The 20,717-nt window shown below is 36.9% G+C and overlaps 1 protein-coding gene across 1 annotated transcript; it reads left to right on the forward strand.

Annotated features, from left to right (window-relative positions):
- The first annotated feature begins 1,886 nt into the window (after nt 1–1,886).
- Nucleotides 1,887–20,189, forward strand: GNG4 (G protein subunit gamma 4). Its single transcript, XM_070932545.1, has 3 exons — nt 1,887–1,965; nt 14,720–14,828; nt 18,863–20,189. The coding sequence occupies exons 2-3, from the start codon at nt 14,730–14,732 to the stop codon at nt 18,989–18,991; spliced, it is 228 nt and encodes a 75-aa protein (XP_070788646.1). The 5' UTR covers nt 1,887–1,965; nt 14,720–14,729; the 3' UTR covers nt 18,992–20,189.
- Nucleotides 20,190–20,717: the final 528 nt, after the last annotated feature.

The following is a 20,717-nucleotide window of genomic DNA, read 5'->3' on the forward strand; positions in this document are numbered from 1 at the left end:
GGGAAGATGATTGCCATGATAATAGTGTCATTATTGTCAGTGTGAATGCTTTCCATTTTAATATTCTATCTAGATTTGTCTTTCTCACAAGAAATAACTGAAGGGTTGCCCACATAATGTTCAGTTCAGCATGCTTTGAATTGGAGTCTGTTTCTTGCAAAGTTAGTATTTAACTAGTGTTTTCTGTAGGGTATGTGAAAAGTAGATATTCTCTCTCTCACTCACACACACACTTCAAAATGCACCAGGATGCCCTGCGTTTTGAAGTGTTGAGGAACACTTGTCCTTCACACTTTTTTTGTGTTTAATATGGGAACCATCTGTATATCTTTTGCAAACATGATTCCTACCCAAAGTGTGAAACAGGCTCTTACTCACCCCTCACTTGTCTTCTTAAATTATAGACTGGGGAATTGGATGACCTTTTTCCTTTTAAACACATTTGATTCTGTTGCTTACTGCAGGATAATCTATTGGAAAACTTTACATACTAAATTTTTAAAATCCATTCACATTTTTCCTTGTAAAAAAATAACATCAGCTCCAAATCAAAATTGTCTTTCAAGGTGTAACGAACATTTGATGTATGTGATATGTATAAACTAAGTAATAATTTTAATTAGCAATTTTATGATGTTTGTGTGTCTATATTTTTCTTGACTGTACATCGCCTTGAGTCCTACGGGAGAAAGGTGGTATAGAAATATAATAAATAATAAATAAATAAATAAATAAATGTATGAACTGTATTTATCGTTAGGCTCAATGGGGGAAATAATAACTGGAGTCACATTCTTTTTGCAGCTTTAGATTGCTTTGGCATGGGAGACAGCTGATTTCTTTTTCGTATAGTTGTTGCAGTGTCTCTTACAAGCCCTCATTCCCTTCTGCCTCCATTCCTCTCCGTCCTCCTCCGAGCTTTATACCCGTTTCTGCACTCCTATATTGCCTTCATTTGAAGGCGGCCCTAAGAAGGCAACATAACGAACAAATTACACTATTCTAAACTCTTTTGTTTCTGCTTCCCCTGACACCGAACACATTTATTTGGAAACAAACTCTTTCGTTTCGTTTTACACGGCAGTTATTGTCACGAAAAATGGAGGCATAAATCTCCTCCCAGCTATAAAGCCGAGTCTTAATTGTGTCCGTCCATATACCCGGCCGTCATCAACAGCCAGGCTCCCAGCGGCTCCTTGGAAGCTCCCGGGCCATTTGGCCCCGAAATCTGCGGCTGAAGGTCCTTGGTTGTTGGCCTTCGCCGTACCGCTGACGAGCAGAGATAAAACACTCGTCCCCCAGCGCTTTCCTTTCAGGGACTCTCCGGAGATCGGGAGGAAAAAAAAGCCGTTGCTCTCTGCGGCTCGGAATTCCCGGCTTTTTTTTTTCTTCCCTTTTCTTTTTCTTCCCGTGCTTGTAGTCGCGCGCCTCTCTCCCGCTACGCTCATCCTCTCTGCCGCCGTTTCCAGCCACGAAGTATACGTGCCTTCTTCATGCAGCCGAGGACGGAACAGATGACGCTCGCGCCGACAGCCGACATCTTCCAAGAGGTAGGGGAAGAAGTCCAGGGCCGCCCCGAGGACGCGCGCTTTCCCTCGCCCCGATTGACGTCACTAGCTGGAATTCCTCCTCGCGGCAAAAGCGGAGACGCGCACGCGCGCCTCCAGAGACTCCACAGCCACAGCAAGCGGGCGAGTCGGCTATCGGCTGCTCCGCTAGCCAGGGGGCGTGACGGACAGGTAGCGTTCTTTTTCAAAACCAAAACAAAATAAAACCACACGCCAGTCGTATAGTCGATATCTTCGCCTCAAGGCGGGTAAGAGCCCCCCCTTCCCCCCTCCCCCCCCTCTCCGGGGCATGTGCAACCTCAAGACGTCCCTGCTTGCACTCGAGGCGTGAGTGTGGTTGGTGGCTTCGCTGTTCGAATCTCTCCGACTGCCAAAAGCCTCCATTTCTTGCTGCAAGGTGAGTCTCAGCACTGGGCGAAGGCGGGCGCGGATGGGGAATTTATAAGGAAAGCCCCGCTCCCAGTTGCTGGCAGTGGTCTCAAACCCAATGGTTTGGTTGAGAAGAGGTTGGGGAGGGGGGGGGAAAGAAGACTTTGAGCCGGTGGCAGATTCGCAGCTAGTAAGAGTTGGGGTGTGTCACAAGTGTTTTCCAAGCGTGCGTGTTGCATTCTTGGTTTTAGTCGAAAATAATTGGTTTAAAGAAGTTGTCCCTGGGATTGCCAGAAACAGTACAGTAAGGCTGTATTTCGGTAAAGAGGCCCATTTTCTGCTTTTCATTTTTGCTACTTTCTGCACTGCACAGACAGACTTCTCACATAATTATTAAGCCTTTCATCTGACTTCAACCATATAAAATCAAGAGTATGGCAAGAACTGGCATGGATGATTCTTTCTAATGAACAGAAGCTCTATATATGCGTTGTGTGTGTGTGTGTATATGTGTGTCTGAATTTAGTCTCTTGAGCTGCTGGGTACAGTATTCCAGGCCATGTGGCACCTGATTTAGAAAATCTGAGAAGGCAGAAGATGGTATGTGTGTCCATAACACATATATTAGGGAGGTAATAGCAGTGCATCCATCAGAGAATGAAGGTTGTGGGCAGAAGGCAAATATTCTTAGGAAGTGGGAGAGATTACAAACTGGCACCATTGTTTGTGCCTTTTGGGGATAAAAGAGCCTTGTTAGAAGATGCTTCTTTATTAGAGTAAGCTGGTTTCTGAAGAATATTTTAACTGTATGATTAGCCACTGAATGTAATGTGCAGAAGGTTAGGGTAGTCCTGAAAGGAAAAAGAAAGAAAAGTGTTACAAGCCTCAAACCTTCAAAGCAGCATTTTAATAAATGTTGCTTTTCTCTCTCTTCTCCTTTTTCTCTACTTGGGAGCTGATAGATAGGCAACATTGAGGAATTTCAATTGTTCGGATGAAAGAGTGCCAGAACAGATTTTAGTGCAAAACAGACAGACCGTTCCAGTTGTACTACAGTGATGAAAGCAGGGCGCTAGCATTAGATACAAAAAAAAAAGATCAGAGAGATTTTAAACTGTTTTCAGGCAAGAGATGAGGAACATGCAGTTACATATCCTTTAAAAAATTATGGACATGTTTCAGAATGTTCAGAATTTAGTGGCAAGTATACAAAACCAAATAGCTGTTTAAAGATATCGGTCATGGAGAAAATCTATCTATGCGGTCACCAGGAATTGAAAATGATTTGAGGGCATATAATCCTTCAATCAAAGACACCAAAACGAATAGGAAAAAAATCCGCACGTATTATGTGTGTGTGTAAATGTATCTATCCACACACAAATCCATTTGTATAAGAGCACAGCATATAAATAACAAATATTGTTCACCATATAATCTAATACTAAAAATTGGAAATAAACATATATCTTATTGTTTACAATATCTTATTGTTGGGTAGATGATGAACTTTATCAAGCAAAACAAAACAACAACAACAAAAAGATCATGCTCTGGCCCTCTGATTTAGTCAAATAATTCTGAGAGGTAACTGTTTGCCCCAAACGCTTCTGGATCTGTTCTAGACTAAAGTAAGTGGCCCTGATCAACTGTGTTATTTGGGATTATCTGTTATCTGAAGAGTCAGTGGAGGTTAATTGACTCCTTTTCTGTGATTGGAATTGAAGTGCTAGAAGACTCAGAAAATGGATCCTTTCTACCTACTGCATAATTTTTTCAGTTTTCACCTCCCCCCCCCCCAGGTGTCACTCAATGGATGGAATGAGAATAGCCCTTGCTCTGCAGTACAGATTTTTGAAAAATGTTTTTGGCTGGAACAAAAATAAATAACAAACCAGACGATAGAAAGGGAAGAGCTGAACTCCAAACCATAGAAAGGGGGACTGTAAGCATGACGAACAGATGACTGATTGGGATATCCCTGCTTGGGGCATTGAGATAAAGGGAGATGATGGGAAGGTATGAGTTAAAAAGAGATTAAAGATGCAAGTATTCATTGGTGCAGAAACAGACTTTTTAACTTATGGAAAAGACTTTTCTCTCAGCGTTCCAGGGACAGGGAAGAGAGAAGCTTGAATTTCCATGGAGGTGAGAAATCCAACCACTGTCCCAAAGGTATGTGGTGATGATGGGTGACCTGATCCTGAGAGAACTCAAATCGGCAGTCTACAGACCTTATATATATATTTATCAAGGGAAATATGCTGTTTCCCAAGTGTGTATATACAGGAGTGATGGAGAGACACTAACCTGATTAATCAATCCTACTGTATTGATCATAGTCCTTTTCTCCTATTTCATACTGGAACAAAGACACTGCCAGAAACAACCTGGAAGAGTTATCAAGGGACTATCAGGGCTTAGGCAGGAAAGCAAAAATGGTTGGAGCACAAGTAGTATTTTTTTACACACTTCCAAGATCAAGGCCTGAGGAAGGAATAGAGGAATAGAGGCTTCTGGAATTAAAAATACAGTTCTGTAATAAACTGAAAATAATAACAATAAAGACAAATTTTAAAAAATGAAAAGAGGGACATGTAACAAAAGCAAAATTTCAAGAAATAGCCTGAATTTATAAGGAAAGGAACAGGTAGACTAAGGCTCAGAATGAGCTGAGTCTTGCTGTGAATGCCAAAAATAAAAAGTGGTTTGGAGTTATGTGTAGAACAAGAGAAAAATGATCAGTTTGTTAGTCAGAGAAGATAGCAAGATGGTGATGGACATAAAGGAGAATGCTGAAATATTTAATTCCTATTTTAATTTTCTATTTTTGTAAAATGAGAAAGAGATCCAGTCTGTCAGAAGCTCTGCTTGAGGGACAGGAGGGGAGCACAGAAGAAAAGTGCAGGTCGAAACAGACTTGGAGGCTAAATCCTATGGAAATCGATTAAAAGAACTGACATATTATGGGTTATTCTCTTTAGAGCCACTGTAATATTAATAGTAACATGTCAATACATGGTGACAACAGAATAGAAAACTGGATAGAATTACAAAATACAAAGATCTGCAAATAGAAATAGAACAACTGTGGCAAAAGAAAACACAGATACTGGTGGTAGTACTAATAATAATAAGCACCTTGGATGCAATCTCCAAACGGAGCATTAACAGCATTGGCATTGATAAAATCACCATCAGTCAATGGCAAAAGGCAGCTTTACCTGGAACAGCTTACATCATCAAACAACAATATCTGCTTGTTCCAGGTCCTTGGGAAGGATAGGTGGATAAAAATGCCAAATCCAATCTAAGCATCTGGCTGTAAGACCAACCATAACATAATTATATATTAAATGTATATGCTGCCTGGCATCCAATGATTCTAGGAGGACAAAAACCAATGGGTGGAAGCTTTATAGACAGAGAGTCAAACATAAGGAATTTCCTGATTATGAGAGCAGTCAAGCAGTGGAACAGTCTGCCTCCTTGGGTTATAAATACTCCATATCACTGGAGGTTTTCAAGCAAAGGTTGGAATGTCATTTGCAGTGCATGTGATAACTTTTCACTGAGGAACTGTGGCAAATCATATATCTAATTTCTGGCCATTATGCCAGAATTTAGTGGTACAATTAAAAAGGGTCACAAACCATTGCATGTTGCTGTTCTTTCTCTAGATGGTGCTGTTGGTCTATATTAATGGTTCATTTATTTGATTTACATTAAATACTGGATAGTCAATAATTAAAATTTAAAAAAATAGCTTTATAGTTATTAACAGTTATAGGGCCTGCATCTGATTATAATTTTTCTGTTTCTATACCCATTAAAACCTAAAATCATGATCTAATAAAAAAATCAGAGCAGCATTACAGAGTTTTCTTGGTGCACCAAGAGCCTTGGGGGTGCAGCGGACTAAGTGCTGTTATGCAGCACTTTGCTGCCAGCTGCCTGCAATTAGTGCGAGTTCAAATCTCACCAGGCTCAAGGTTGACTCAGCCTTCCATCCTTCCGAGGTAGGTAAATTGAGGACCCGGATTGTGGGGGCAATAAGCTGACTTTGTAGAAACACCGCTTATGGGGGGCCAAAAGCCCTAATAAGCAGGTATATACAAAAGAATGAAGGCTATTGCTATAAGTGCATTGTAAGACGCCCTGAGTCTTCGGAGAAGGGCGGCATATAAATTGAACTAATAAATAAATAAATAAATAAATAAATAATAAATAAATAAATAAATAAATTAAATAAATAAATAAATAAATTTTCAATTCTGATTGTTATTTATAGGGTTAATGCTATCGGGTAGTATTTTTCTTTGTAGGTTCTGTCTGAGGACAACTTTAGTTTAATAACCTTAGTTTAACTAGTGAGATATGGTTCTGTGAGCAGGTCCTAAAGGAGAAATGTTTTGAACACATGACCAAATTGAAATTTTAAATTTTCATCCAGTGGCAAGACATTTTAGAAATCAAAGGCTGTGTAGATACTTAACTTTTAGACAAAAATTCATCAAAAAATGACGTTTGGGAAAATACTTAGTAGGAATTGCCCCCATGGTGGCAGGACTCCATCAAAAATGACACCAGGCAGAGCATAGAACAACTCAGAAAAGTAGTGCAAGATCAGAAGATATGGAGAGACCTGGCCCATACAATCGCCAATTGTCAGACACAACCAAATGGATATCACCATCCTCATCCTCATGAAATGCCACAAAGAATTAGGGAAATTTGGTTTGTGTTCTAAATCAGTGGTCCCCAACCTTTGCAGCTTGGCGGCTCGGCTGGGGGGAGAGGGGAACTGGGCTGTACAAGTAGTGGGCTGGTACACATGTGCGCATGCAGCCCTTGCATGGGTGGCAGGCTGGCGCGCAGCTTGACTTGTGTGACCGATGGGTCACACAAGTTGAGCTACGTGCGCATGCACATACACTGGCCAGCCACTCGCATGACCCAATTCTAAAAAGGCCGTGGCCCAGGGGGTTGGGTACCCCTGTTCTAAATCAAAACTCGCATATTTCCCATTTTGTTTTATAATCCCAAGTATAATTTGGATGGAAATAGCACAAAGCAAGCAAACAAAATCACTTTGCCTTGTTGTAATTTAAATAAATGTATACTGAACACTTTGAATTCTGTCATTTTTAGTACTACATCTATTAACTTGTGATACATGGATATAGAAAATAAAAATTGGTTCCTTTTTTTTTTAGCAGAAAATACGATAGAAGCAAAAATGGGATTTAAACCAAAAGCAGAGAGTATTTTTCTGGGCCAGGTGATTTGAAGGTATAAGAAATTTAGAACCTGAGGAAATACGTGATCTGAGAGTCTGTACTGGGGAAGATATAGTAATTATTGTGAACTGATGTCAAAAAAAACCCCATATATCTATATTCATGGAACTAACCCTTCATTTTATAATCTGTGTTGTGCTCAGAAATTAACCCATGCAGAGGCCCATGCTTGAGATGAACTTCATTAGAAGCCTATTTGTTGTTGTAGCTGTGTTTTAAACAGATATAAATGTAAGTCCTTTAAGTAGGAATTACAGCTTTCAGAACAGTTAATTATATTTACTTTAGATTCATCTAGCAATATACCAGTGGACTTTTCATCTAGTAGAGGTGTCCTTTCCCTGCCTCTCCCTTGTAAGAAAATAAGGATGTTATTGTGTGAAATAGGCAAGAGAATAATTTCAGTTCTATGAAAAAGTGTGAAGATTTTCTGAATTTCTGCATAATTTTCTATCAATCAGATAGCATGCTGGGTGACTTTATACTGTATATATGGAATTTGAGTGAAAAAATAAAGTTTCATTTTTATCTTATTCCATAAACAAAGGTCATCCATATGATATGCAAGTGTGAAAAATTGTAGTTTCCCCTTAATTCAATCAGGTGCATTACCGATGTAACTAGGGCTAGGTATGTGAGTGCTTCCTTAAACAATCAGGGCTAATGTGTGCCAACAACCCTACCCTATGTAAATCTCGCAAACCTTGGCTCATCAATGTGAAAGTCTTACCATATCAGTTCTAGATGTTCAAACATGTTCAGTGTGAAAACAATGAAAAACTACTTCTCCATTAATCCATGGTCAGAGACTCTCTTGAAATGGAGAAGGCTTGGAGATCAGTGAACACTGCAAATAGCAGCCATCCTCTCAAAACCATTCTAAGAGCACAGCATACAAGAAATTAAAATCCAGGACAGCATGTAGGGATTTGAAGGATTTTTTTTTTGTCTTGACCAAACAGTCTACACAATTTACCCATCTGAAAAAAACTGATTAAAAAGGCATTATTGGGAGTTTGGTAAGCAAGGTAGAAGCCACTGCTAAGAATAGTAATGCTTGTCTTAAATTTACCAAAGGCACCTGGACAGCTTTCCAGATTTCTGAAGGAACATTTTATGGACAGATGAATCAAATATGAACATTTTGCAATTACATGGAATTGTTATGTTTGGCAGAAAACGAACATTGCATTCAACAGTATAAAAATCTCTCTCTCTCCCTCCCTCCCTCCCTTGTCCGTCCATTCATGTGTGTCTGTCCGTCCATCCGTCCATCCATCTACCTACCTACCTACCTACCTACCTACCTACCATGTCTAATTTATATAGCTTCCTATTTCACCAGGAGTGACTCATGCCACTTTTCAAGCATTAGATCAAAAGATACTGATCCCAAACATACAAAGAAGTCTGGGAGAGAATGACTGCAGAAGAACATATTTGATGTTTTGGAAAGATCAACTTTAAGAGAAAGGGGGTAGAGTCTGAAATGAGCAATTCGTGCTAGTAAATTCATTTCAAGCATTATTGAGCTGAAGCAGATTGCCATGGAGAAATAGGCCAAAATTTTTATCCAGTTGTATGAGAGATTGACCACCAATGAGAGGAGTTAGTTACTAGTTACTAGTTACTGCCTCTAAGAGGAGGGGAGGGCAATTCACTGGGGCATCAGATAGTAGATATCTTTGTTTATGAAATAAATGAATCAAGCACCAAACTTTGATTGCTATTTGCTCATGCACTTTTCTCACTTTATATGTCACTCTTACAATATTCATTGGCAAAAATATGCAGGGAAAAGGGGGTTAATATTTTTTGCAAAATGGTTTGTTTTTGTCCCCCAAGTGAAAGTACAGAGATTATGTCTGCTTGTTTTGGCTGTCCTTTGCTTTCTTCCCACCAGATAGGTTAAGGTTATTGATTCATTGTTTATAACTACAGTAGAATCTCTGGTGACGACCATAATTTGTTCCATAACTGGTCGCAAACTGATTTGGTTGTGACCTGAACCTAATTTTGGAAATTTGGCGCTTACAAAAACAATGACGTGGAAGGGGAAATCGGCCGTGAAAAAAAAATATTGTGAATTTTTTTGTCGGAACCCAATTTGCTCATTGTCAGAAATGTTCGTGACCAGAGGTTCTACTGTATATCTGCAGATATATGTACCCATGCTGTAATCACAAGTATATTACATCAATTACTTATGTCTACAGCAGGCAAAACCTTTTTAAGACGAGAGTAGAGGCCAAAAAGGAACAAAAAATCCACACAACAGTTTTCATATCTGCTTGAAGTTCTTTAATGGCATTTGAACTATTCTTTGAGAGTAATTACGAGAAACTGATTAATCAGAGTAGGCTTGTTCATCCAAATATTTTACTGGTTTAGAAAATCCTTACAAATCCAAGGTCCCTCTTTGCCTCAGCCACACCATATCCATTTTCATTCTTTTTCATATCTCTGTTTCTCTCTTCAGGAATTGCTGGTCTCAGAGTCCAGAAGGGCAAATCTAAAACTAAATGTTGTACGTTGCCCAGAGTCGCCTTGCAACGAGATGGGTGGGAAACAAACTAAATAAATAAAATGAAATAAAAGCTTCCTCAAAGGGAAAAAACCTGATGGGCAGTATGGCCTTGGAATTCTTTCTCAAGAGATATAGATATGTAATGTAGCTTCTTTGCAAAACTTTAACATGAATCAAATAAAATAGATTATGGAAAGGAAATCTTGCTTGAAAAACAGAGAGAGAGAGAGAAATAAAAATTTGTGACAAAGATTACATTCTTATTGTTTCTGTTTCATATTCATATTGAGTAGAAGCAAGCAAAGCACAAATTTACTTTTGGTTTTACTTTTTTCCAAACCTCTTAAGAAGCCACTGATTCTCAGAACTGATTGCAATATATTAAAAGAGTTGGTTTTCCCCCTCCTCTTTAAAAATAGTAAATTAGATGTGAGGGTTCAGGAGTAATTTTCCTTTATTTGCAGTATGCCTTTGCGTATATTTGTTTTAATCTGACTCTGAAATAACCTTCTGGTACCTTATTTAGTAAAAGTGTATGCAGAGATTTTACCCTGTGTTTTTAAAAAAATCCTGTCACTCACAGATATTCAGCTCTCTTGTAGCGCTTCTCTTCCCCCTGGGCTATATGCCTGCACAATAGCCACTTGTCTTATCTGTTAGCCTTCTCATATTCTGTAGAACTAGAAAGACAGAGGAGAGCAGTACATCTTTCATATCAAGTTTTTCTTTAACCATCCATTTGATTTTTAGATCACATAGCCCAGGAATTTAAATTGAGATTCTAAGCTAGATTTGCTATTTATTCCATTGCTATTCATTGTAATAAAAACATTTCCACCTCCCTCAAATTAGCGTATCTCAGGTAAAACTGTAATGCTGCAATAAAGTCTGCATCAGAATAGTACAGAATACAAATAATACATAAAACATCTTAATATCAAAACCAAACCTTTCTAACTATCAATAATAGGAGAGATAGACAGGCAAATTATAGGGAAGTTCATATTACAGGTTGCCATTGCTTCTCACTGATTGCCTGGTTTTTACTGATGACCTCTTTCAAAATCTGGTCATAAGATTTCTTTTACGACAAATAAATGGGTTCTTTTAAGGTACAAATAAATCAACTGATTCTCAATTTCAGTTCTCCCTTTGTAGTGATTTTGTTTCTGGTACTGTATTAACTCTAGATACAACCTTTTATATGTTAATGATGTACACATGCAAACATTTTAACCATTTATAAGTATTTCTGTACTACTTTAGTGGGACTTCACATATTGTGTAAAGGGAGGTTTTTTTTAAAAAAAATCTTGCCTTTATTACTTTATAAACCCAAGTTGTGAACATACCTAATACTCCTTTTGTCCTCTGTTTTCTGTGAGATGGGTTGGGCTGAGAGAGAATAACTGGCCAAAGTCACCCAGCGTGCTTTCATGCCTAAAGCAGAACTAGAATTCAGTCTCCCAGTTTCTAGCCTATCATCTTAACCATTGGACAAAACTGGCTCTCTGCTTATTACTGATTGAATAAATTGCCATAGGATGAATTGGCATATGTTAAGCCATAATCGGTCTTTACCACAAGCAGCTGTGGGACACACTGATCATTGCATGATTCATCTTGTACCTGCTTACTGACAAAGACTTAAAACCACGAAACCAACAATTAAATCAGTGAGGACCTGGACTGAGGAGGCAAAGCTAAAGCTACAAGCCTGCCTTGACTGCAGTGATTGGAATGTTTTCGAAAATACCTCTGCAGACTTAGATGAACTCACAGATACTGTAACATCATATGTCAGCTTCTGTGAAGACCTATGTACCGACCAGGAACTTGCGAATACACAATAACAATAAACCTTGGTTCACAGCTAAACTTAAGCAGCCACGTCGTACCAAAGAGGAAACCTACAGAAAAGGTGATAGAATGCTGTACAATCAGGCCAGAAACGTATTAACAAGGGAGATCAGAGCAGCAAAAAGAAGCTACTCTGAAAAGCTAAGAAATCAGTTCTCAACAAACGAACCAGCAAACATGTGGAAAACTGTTAAAAATATCACCGGTTACAGCAAACCTCCTTCCCAGGCTGAAGGAAATCAACAACTGGCAGATGACCTGAACGTGTTTTACTGCAGGTTTGAAAGGAAACTGCAGACACCTATCTCCACAACCCCCATCCCAGACACACCAACAACAGCCAAACCCCCTACAACTGATCCCATCCCATTGGGTTCACAACCCCTGGTGATCACAGAAAAGGAAGTGCAAGATCTATTTCACAGACAGAAGTCAGGAAAAGCACTAGGCCCAGACAAGATAACTCCTCCTTGCTTAAAAGTCTGTGCTGACCCAATATCTTCAATAAATTGCTAGAGATGTGCTATGTTCCTTCTTGCTTCAAATGTTCCACTATCATCCCAGTGCTGAAGAAGCCCTTCCTCAAGGAACTGAATGACTACAGACCAGTTGCTCTAACAACTATAGTTATGAAAACCTTTGAAAGGCTAGTGATGTCCCCTGAAAACCATCACGGATCCGCTTTAGACCCCCTGCAATTTGCATACCGAGCAAATAGATCGACAGATGATGCTGTTAATATGGCGCTGCACTACATCCTACAACATCTTGAATCTCCAAAGACCTATGCAAAGGTCCTCTTTGTAGACTTTAGTTCAGCATTCAATACCATCATACCGGACATTCTTCTAACTAAACTAAATCAGCTAGTGGTACCTGAACACACTTGTAAGTGGATCACAAGCTTCCTAACAGACAGGAAGCAGCAGGTGAAGCTAGGCAAAATCACATCAGATACCTGTACAATTAGCACAGGAGCCCCCCAGGGCTATGTGCTCTCTCCACTTCTCTCTATATACCAATGACTGTATCTCAGATGATCCATCTGTTAAACTACTGAAGTTTGCAGATGATACAACAGTGATTGGTCTCATTCAAGACAACGATGAATCCGCATACAGACGGGAGGTTGAACAACTAGCCTCATCGTTGACCGGAACAACCTGGAACTGAACACACTCAAAACTGGTGGTAGACTTTAGGAGAAACCCCCCATACTACCATCTCTTACAATACTAGACAACACACTATCAACAGTAGAGACCTTCACATTTCTAGGTCATATCTCAAGATCTAAAATGGACAGCTAGTATCAAAAACGTCACCAAAAAAGCACAACAAAGAATGTTCTTTCTGTGCCAACTCAGGAAGCTCAAACTGCCCAAGGAGCTGCTGATACAGTTCTAAAGAGGAATTATTGAGTCTGTCATCTGCACCTCTATAACTGTCTAGTTCGGTTCTGCAACCCAACAAGACAGACACAGACTTCAGAGGATAATTAGAAAAAATAATTGCTACCAACCTGCCTTCCATTGAGGACCTGTATACTGCACGAGTCAAAAAGAGGGCTGTGAAAATATTTACAAACCCCTCATATCCTGGACATAAATTGTTTCAACTCCTGTCCTCAAAATGACACTATAGAGTACTGCATACCAAAACAACTAGACACAAGAATAGTTTTTTCCCGAATGCCATCATTCTGCTAAACAAATAATTCCCTCAACACTGTCAAACTATTCACTAAGTCTGCATTACTATTACTATTAATCATCTCATCGTTCCTATCACCCATCTCCTCCCACTTATGACTGCATAACTGTAACTTTATTGCTTGTATCCTTACGATTTATATTGATACTGTTTCCTGATTGCTTATTTGTACCCTATGACTATCATTAACTGTTGTACCTTATGATTCTTGATGAATGTATCTTGTCCTTTTATGTACACTGAGAGCATATGCACCAAAGACAAATTCCTTGTGTGTCCAATCACACTTGGCCAATAAAGAATTCTATTGTATTCTATTCTAAACTATGATTTTTAAATTATAGTTGTTTTATAAAATAGGTAAGATAAATTAGCAGATAAAGCAGAGGAGAATAGGAAACATTCAGTGTTTTAATATGAAAGAAGAAATGTACAGAGAATCTAAAACTAAATAACCAAGAAAAACATATACAAGATGTTAAACTGTTTTAGCTCAACATTATTAGTTTATGCTCTAAAAATTACATTACTGGATTTGGAATTGAAAATATGAAACAGAGAATAAATGAAATTTTGTGGTGTGATTTATGTCTTATATTTTTATTTGTATTTTGATAGGAAAGAAGCCACCTTGGGCACTCTTTTACCCTTAAATCTGGCCTGCAATTCTTTAAAATAAAGAAACAAATATCAGTGTTTTTCAAAGGCTGAAATTTCACTTGACAGACAAATGCAGAGTTCCCTGATTTGTAAAACCAATCCAGGTTTTGAGTAACTAAGAAACACGATTAGTCTTTCTCTTTTTTCCTTTCTCTCCAAAGCTATTATGCAGCAATGGGTAACTTGTGGCCCCCCATAAGCATTTTTGAAATCCTAGAAGCCCTAAAACTGACAGATGAAAATCAGTGGTATTATTATCACTGAGGATATGAAGTTTCCTGATATTTTTAAGCAGGAAACGCAGAAATAGGCCAATTAAAGAAAACAAAGCAAAATAAAAAACCCAACCTCTCTTGTCCATATAATTAGGGAGGGAAACCCCTGATTTTCCTGTCCCTTATGATTCTGCTCTGCCAATGCAGCCTTTACTCATTCTCAATTTAGGGAGTTGCCCAAAACTGATCTCTCCTGCTATAATAAATGATTTAATTATGTATTAAATATGACAGGTTATTATTAGGTAACTTGATACTGAATATATTGAAAAGCCTTGGGCAAGATTGTAGAGATAAAATTCCATACTGGCAATTGAATTAGGATTGATCAGTGAAATGAAAGAAGTATCTACGAAAAAATTGGAGCTAGAAAAATATATCTATTCTTAGAATGGTTTATCTTTTGAAAATAAACAATTTGTAATGCTCTCATTTTTATTGATCTAGGAAAATCAGAATGAAGGAGATAATGCCTAATAACAGTACAACAAGTATATCTCAAGCAAGAAAAGCAGTGGAGCAGTTAAAAATGGAAGCATATCTGGATAGGATAAAGGTAAATTTGAACTTGTAACCATATTTACAAATTCTAACCACCCACTGGTTAGAACTCTACAGAAGCTACTCAGATTTTCAACACAGCGTAGCTAGATAAGAATTTTTATGGCACACTGGCATCCATATTAGGCTGAAGCTAGTTGTTTGCCATCTGTTAATATGAGAGTGCAATTTCCCCTTTTGTCCAGCGCAGTTTAAATCTGTAGCTTTCCCATCATCACCAGTTTTCTCATAGCTTAAGGGACAACTGCTTTACATGTCTCAGGCAGGGAGTTGGGTGGCAATGGACACAACAAGGATTATTCCTTCCTTGGTACTCTCTGGTTCTCAGTGTAACTCCTACAGATATTATCCTGTGATATTTGTTATTAGGAAGCCGTAACTGTTTATGGATCAGTGTCTATTGCAGAAAAAAGGGGTAGATATTTTTTCTCCTAGAACCCACTGGATTCTCAAAATCTGATGCAGAAACCTTGGGGTATTCTCATGATAGAATGAGGCTAAGGTCAGTACTGTGGAATTAAAGAGAGAAAAGTCCTACTGTTCAAATGTAAATTCATTTGGATAATGTTGGAATTTACTCAAGTTGCCTAAATATACATGTTTAGGTTATGCTGAAATTAGGGCATATTGCTATTACTTGTAGGGTACAGCATTTATGCTTAAAAGTTAATTGCACGTGAAGGATCAGATTAACCTTGAATTATTTCCTGAGCAGCTTTGTAACTTAGTTTGTTGATACATTTTTTTTCTCTTGAGAAAAGACTCTCTCTCATTTTAACTTAGGGAAAAAGTGGATTATATCCATTGTAACTGGAGTTTGAAGATTTGTGGAATGTTAGATGTGATACATCCTTACAGAGTGCAATTTTGTTGTACTTGAGTGAACACAGCAGTATTTAGAAGTGTTTTAAAGCTATTGACATTTCTTAAATTTTCTGTCCACAATATAGAACAGAGAACATCTTGGCTTATAAAATTAATTAAATGTTGTTACAAGTTGGCTCAGTGACAATTCTGTGAAGTTTAAACTCTCCCCAGAACACCTGGGGACAGAGGACAACACTATGTAATTGACAACACTGTCAATTACAGTACTAAAGTTGTTTCTCAAAGACCTCATTCTCTGAAAACACTGCCTAAGCAGATTTTTCTCTGGTTTGAAATTTGAAATTACTGCACATGAAAATTTTTGACTTGAATATTTTAGATTGTGATTTTTTACATTCATGAATAAGTAAAACGAATTTATACACATTTACTTCTCTTTGGAAATGAAACACATACATTGTAAAATAATTAACTTTTATTATTTTCTCAAATAACATTCCCACATAAACATTAATATATTTTTGCACATGCATAAACAGAGAGGACTCATTTCCATAAATACAAAACATTCTGAATGATACATTTAAATTGACATTTTGAAAAAGCTGATGCTGAGGATAGGGACAATCAATTATATTGATTTATGATGTTATATACAATCTTTTATGCCATTGGTAAACACTGTTACTGCCTTATAAAATTGAGTTCATACTCAAGTCCATGGTTTATATAACCATGGTTTACTCAAAAGACCCATTGGCTGGCTTTGTATAATATTCTAAACCATTACTGTTGACATAAAAAACCACAAAACTTAGTTTTGTACATTTTAGGCTAGTAGCCAAGCATAGCTCTTTGTATTCAGTGAAGATATATGAAGAACATGCATGCAAAGAGCAGAGAGATTAGATCTAACAACTATGGAAAAGAAAACAGAGAGATTGGGGTTTTAATTCTGTTTATTGGCCACCATTTCTTCTCTTCCAGAAGTTGAACATTATCTAATCTAGTTTTATTCTTAAAGCTAAACAGGTTCAATTTTATATACTACTTGGATGATCACACATCTGGAAACCATATGCATGCTCATGGTATGTTCAGATAATAAGATTTTGATTACTAAGCTGAGAAATACATAGATGTTTCTTAGTATATAGAGCTTATTTACATAGCTAATATGTATACCAAGCTAATAAGTAAACCATAATGCCTCTAATTTAACTATTGTATCCTTTGTTTTGAACAGCTAATAACTTTAAGAAGCTATTACAATGATTTCAAAATATTGTAAAGTTTAATATTTTGGTTTATTCTCAGCGTGTGATAATAGTTTTTCAATTCAGCAAAAATAAAAAAAAACGTGAGAGGCTTCTTGATGTAATCAATATTTATATTAACAAGAGACTTGTGTATATTTGAAGTTAATATGCAAAGACCCGATTATCCAAATAGGAACTGATAAATTAAACTCTTAAAATATTCAGAATAGCGAATGAAATATACTAAAAAATTAGACTTTAATTAAAGAAAATTCCTTTTTTAAAAATAAAACAGTGAAATTGAAAAAGTTAGAGACAATATTGGTAGAAGAAATTTGTATGGTATAACTAAAGTTTGCAGATACCTTTTAGAATAACGAAACTATGCTGCTGACGTCCAGTCAAGAAACACTGATTTTTTTAACATAAGTAGCACTGTGAACAATTGCATACAGCAGCTATTGTGCTTTTCCCATTCTCCTTTAAAGATGGAATTGTTAATTATTTCTAAAATAGTGTTGTGAAATCAACACTGGCATTAGTGAGATGTTTGTGGATGTGCTCATTTTAGATACAAAGCAAAAGCAGAGTGGGTGTCATTGCATGAACAGTAATTATGTCTGTCTTTTCATGGAAGGTGACTGTAGTAATTGCAGCATTTTGTCTTGTCACTGAATCTTATAATTATAGGGTATCTAACAGGATTATATTCTAACTTGGGCTGTTTTTAATCACCTTCTTTACTCTGAAATGTAATGATAACATTCTCTAGTTCTTTCAGAGATTGCTAACTTTGTCTTAAATCATAAATATCTGGTAACAACCTTCCGAGGTAGAATTTGTGGTAATATTCATCTATAATAAACAAAAGGAGATTCAATCAACTATTGGTTTAATGTAGTTACCTTGTTTGGATTGTGATCTGGAAACCAATTTATCAGAAATTGTTGATTCCAAGTTACATTGCTTGGGGAAGGACACATATTCCAATATTTAGTTTCCTTACATAAATTTCTAATCTAATTTTTCCTTGTTTTCCTTTCTGTTACTATTTTACAATCCGTTAGCACAAAAATAACTGACAAATCTAATTGAGCTTTTCCTTTTTTCCTGCACGTTTGTACTTGTGCCAGAATGTACCATTTGGTACATTATCATAGACTAAAAACAAAACATGTATAGGAGCTACATATGAATAATAATTAAAAAAAATGCTTGGTTTTGGTGCATTTTGCTGGCCAGCTCTGCTGCAACATTTCACATGGCTTCCTTATAGCATTGACTTCGTTCTTTGGAGTGACTTATGGTTGGTGATAGAACAATCTGCCCTGTTTGGACAACACAACTTGTGATAACGTTTCTGCATGATGCAGCTCTGTCACATATATGTACTATTTTTAGGAATTTACTATAATTTCAGAGAGATTAATAAATTACATACTGAACTATAGTCTGATATGTATGCATGGTGTGAAAATCATATCCTCAAAAAAAATCTGATGTGGCAAGGCAAAAGCTTTAAAATAATTTAACATTAAATTGTTTAATTATATGATTACTGCTTATATACCTAATACTTTTGTGTTTCTGCCTTATTCAAAATTATAATACAGAGAATTTTGTTGAAAGGCTGGGCGATACACACAAAGCTTTCAAAACTCATGTGCAAGTCTGGGGCAACTGTTTCCCCAACTATGGTATAAAGCAGGGGTCTCCAACCTTGGCAACTTTAAGACTTTGCTGGCTGAGGAATTCTGGGAGTTGAGGTCCACAAGTCTTAAAGTTGCCAAGGTTGGAGACCCCTGGTATAAAGGACTACTACACAGAAAATATTCTAACTGCTTGGATCAATCTATTAACACTGTTGCAATAGTAATAATACTTAGATAACCCTTCCCCCATTTTTCTTTTGTTCTTTTTCTTCTTTTTAAAATGCTCCTAGGTATCCAAGGCAGCTGCTGATTTATTGGCATATTGTGATGCTCATATGGGAGAAGATCCCCTTATTATACCGGTGCCTGCATCTGAAAATCCCTTCCGGGAGAAGAAGCTCTTATGTACTATCCTATGATTCACTCTGCAATTAAAAATGTTATCTGTGAAAATACATTACTGATGGTGCATGCTTTTCCTCAAGTTTTCTCCCATGTAGTAATTTAGTCTAAAAGTAATCCTTTCTAGAACACAATATATTCTAAGTTACTACATTTTAAGTGAAGGTTTTTAATGTCAATTTTTCTATCAGTGGTATGTGTTCAACATTTCTATTGTTCTCTATTTGTGTTTTGTAATAAAAGAATCCTATTTGTTGTTAAATATGTGATAATTAGATTTTGTTGGTTAAATTTCATGAACTGTCTTTGGCTTGTTTGCACAGTAGACTAGCCATAGCTTATATAATAATGGCTTATGAATTAACCAAATTGCCTGACGGAACACACAGTGAATCATAAATCAACCATACAGGTTAGATTTGCACAACACACTGAGTCACAAATTGGCCAATTGTCTTTTAGTCTGGTGTGTTGTGTGCCAACCCAGGCTGTCTTTCAGAGGGACTGAAAAACTATGATGAGCAATATGCACCACCAATTTCTTAACTATTTTATTTCCATGTAAAAAGTGGAATTTCAGAAGAGAATGTGCTTGATGAATGTTTGAATTATGAATATTAAAGTTAAATCAAAGCTTCCCAATTAGCTGCCTTATACCAAGTCAAACAATTAGTCAACTTACTTGGAATTATCTGTACTGATGGGCAGCACTTTCAGGTTTTGAACAGGAGCCTACTTAGGCCCAACTGAGATGCCAAGGATTTAATTTAGCACTTTTAAAATCTAAAACGTGTTCTTTACCATTAAGATGTACTCTTCTTCTTTTTTGTACTGCAGTATGCTAATTGCAGCAGGTACTAGCACTACTAATAATCATTCTAATAATAGTACCAGCACATGAAAAACCTGCAGGCCAAATAAAGACCATACTGATTTCATTCCATAGGTCAAACTGGCATAGTGTGGAGTCCAGTTCAAATAAAGTATCATTTCTTAAAATTTAACACATTATCGTTCCTCTGGGTAGATTCCCATTTCATACTATAAACTATGCAGCCTGCAGCAAAGGATGTCATCTTGATATGTTCCTTAATATTTCAAATTATATACCTCTACCCTTTGTAATATGCTAAATACAGATTTCTAGTACAGTTGAGTGTGTATTAAGTAACATAGATTTCTATAGTCTTTATATTGGCTCTTATCTTTAAAAAAAAATCTCAAGTCTATGCTGGTAAAAGCTTCTTTGTCTAAAATCAATTATATAGTTCATTTGATATATGTTGTATGATAAAATGTACTGTTGATCATTCTCCTTACTTGAATATTTTAATAAAAGTTACTTTTAATTTGGGATTGTATTTCTAGTAATTTATTTATCTATTGGAGTAATACAAACTATTTGTAACCTGGGGTTAAAATTCCACTAATGCCATACATTCGCTAAATGACTTCGTGAAATAGTTATTTTTCAATCTGTTTCTGATCCCAAGTAGGTATGCTGTATTTTAATACTCTAAATATGGGCAATCTTATTTGTATATTAAGCACACGGTTTTTTTTTAGTTTTGAAACATTTTAAAATGCAACTAATTTGCATATAAATTTATGCTTAAAACCTCAGCCCAAAATTGAGCACTCGATTGGATTTATTCATTTATTTATTGGATTTATTGGATTTGTATGGCTGCCATCTCTGGGCAACTAACACAATAAAACACCAAAACAAAAAAAATAGAAACA

Source organism: Pituophis catenifer, unplaced genomic scaffold (assembly GCF_029215685.1).
Source record: "Pituophis catenifer annectens isolate HBS135680 unplaced genomic scaffold, rPitCat1.0.hap2 SCAF_1, whole genome shotgun sequence".
In the NCBI taxonomy this organism is placed as follows: domain Eukaryota; kingdom Metazoa; phylum Chordata; class Lepidosauria; order Squamata; family Colubridae; genus Pituophis; species Pituophis catenifer.

What these genes read in the sequence shown, in the direction of transcription:
- GNG4 (XM_070932545.1), top strand. Translation starts at nt 14,730, where the DNA reads ATGAAGGAGATAATGCCTAATAACAGTACAACAAGTATATCTCAAGCA. An exon ending in CATATCTGGATAGGATAAAG is followed by an intron (nt 14,829 to 18,862) that starts GTAAATTTGAAC and finishes AAATGCTCCTAG; the next exon opens with GTATCCAAGGCAGCTGCTGA.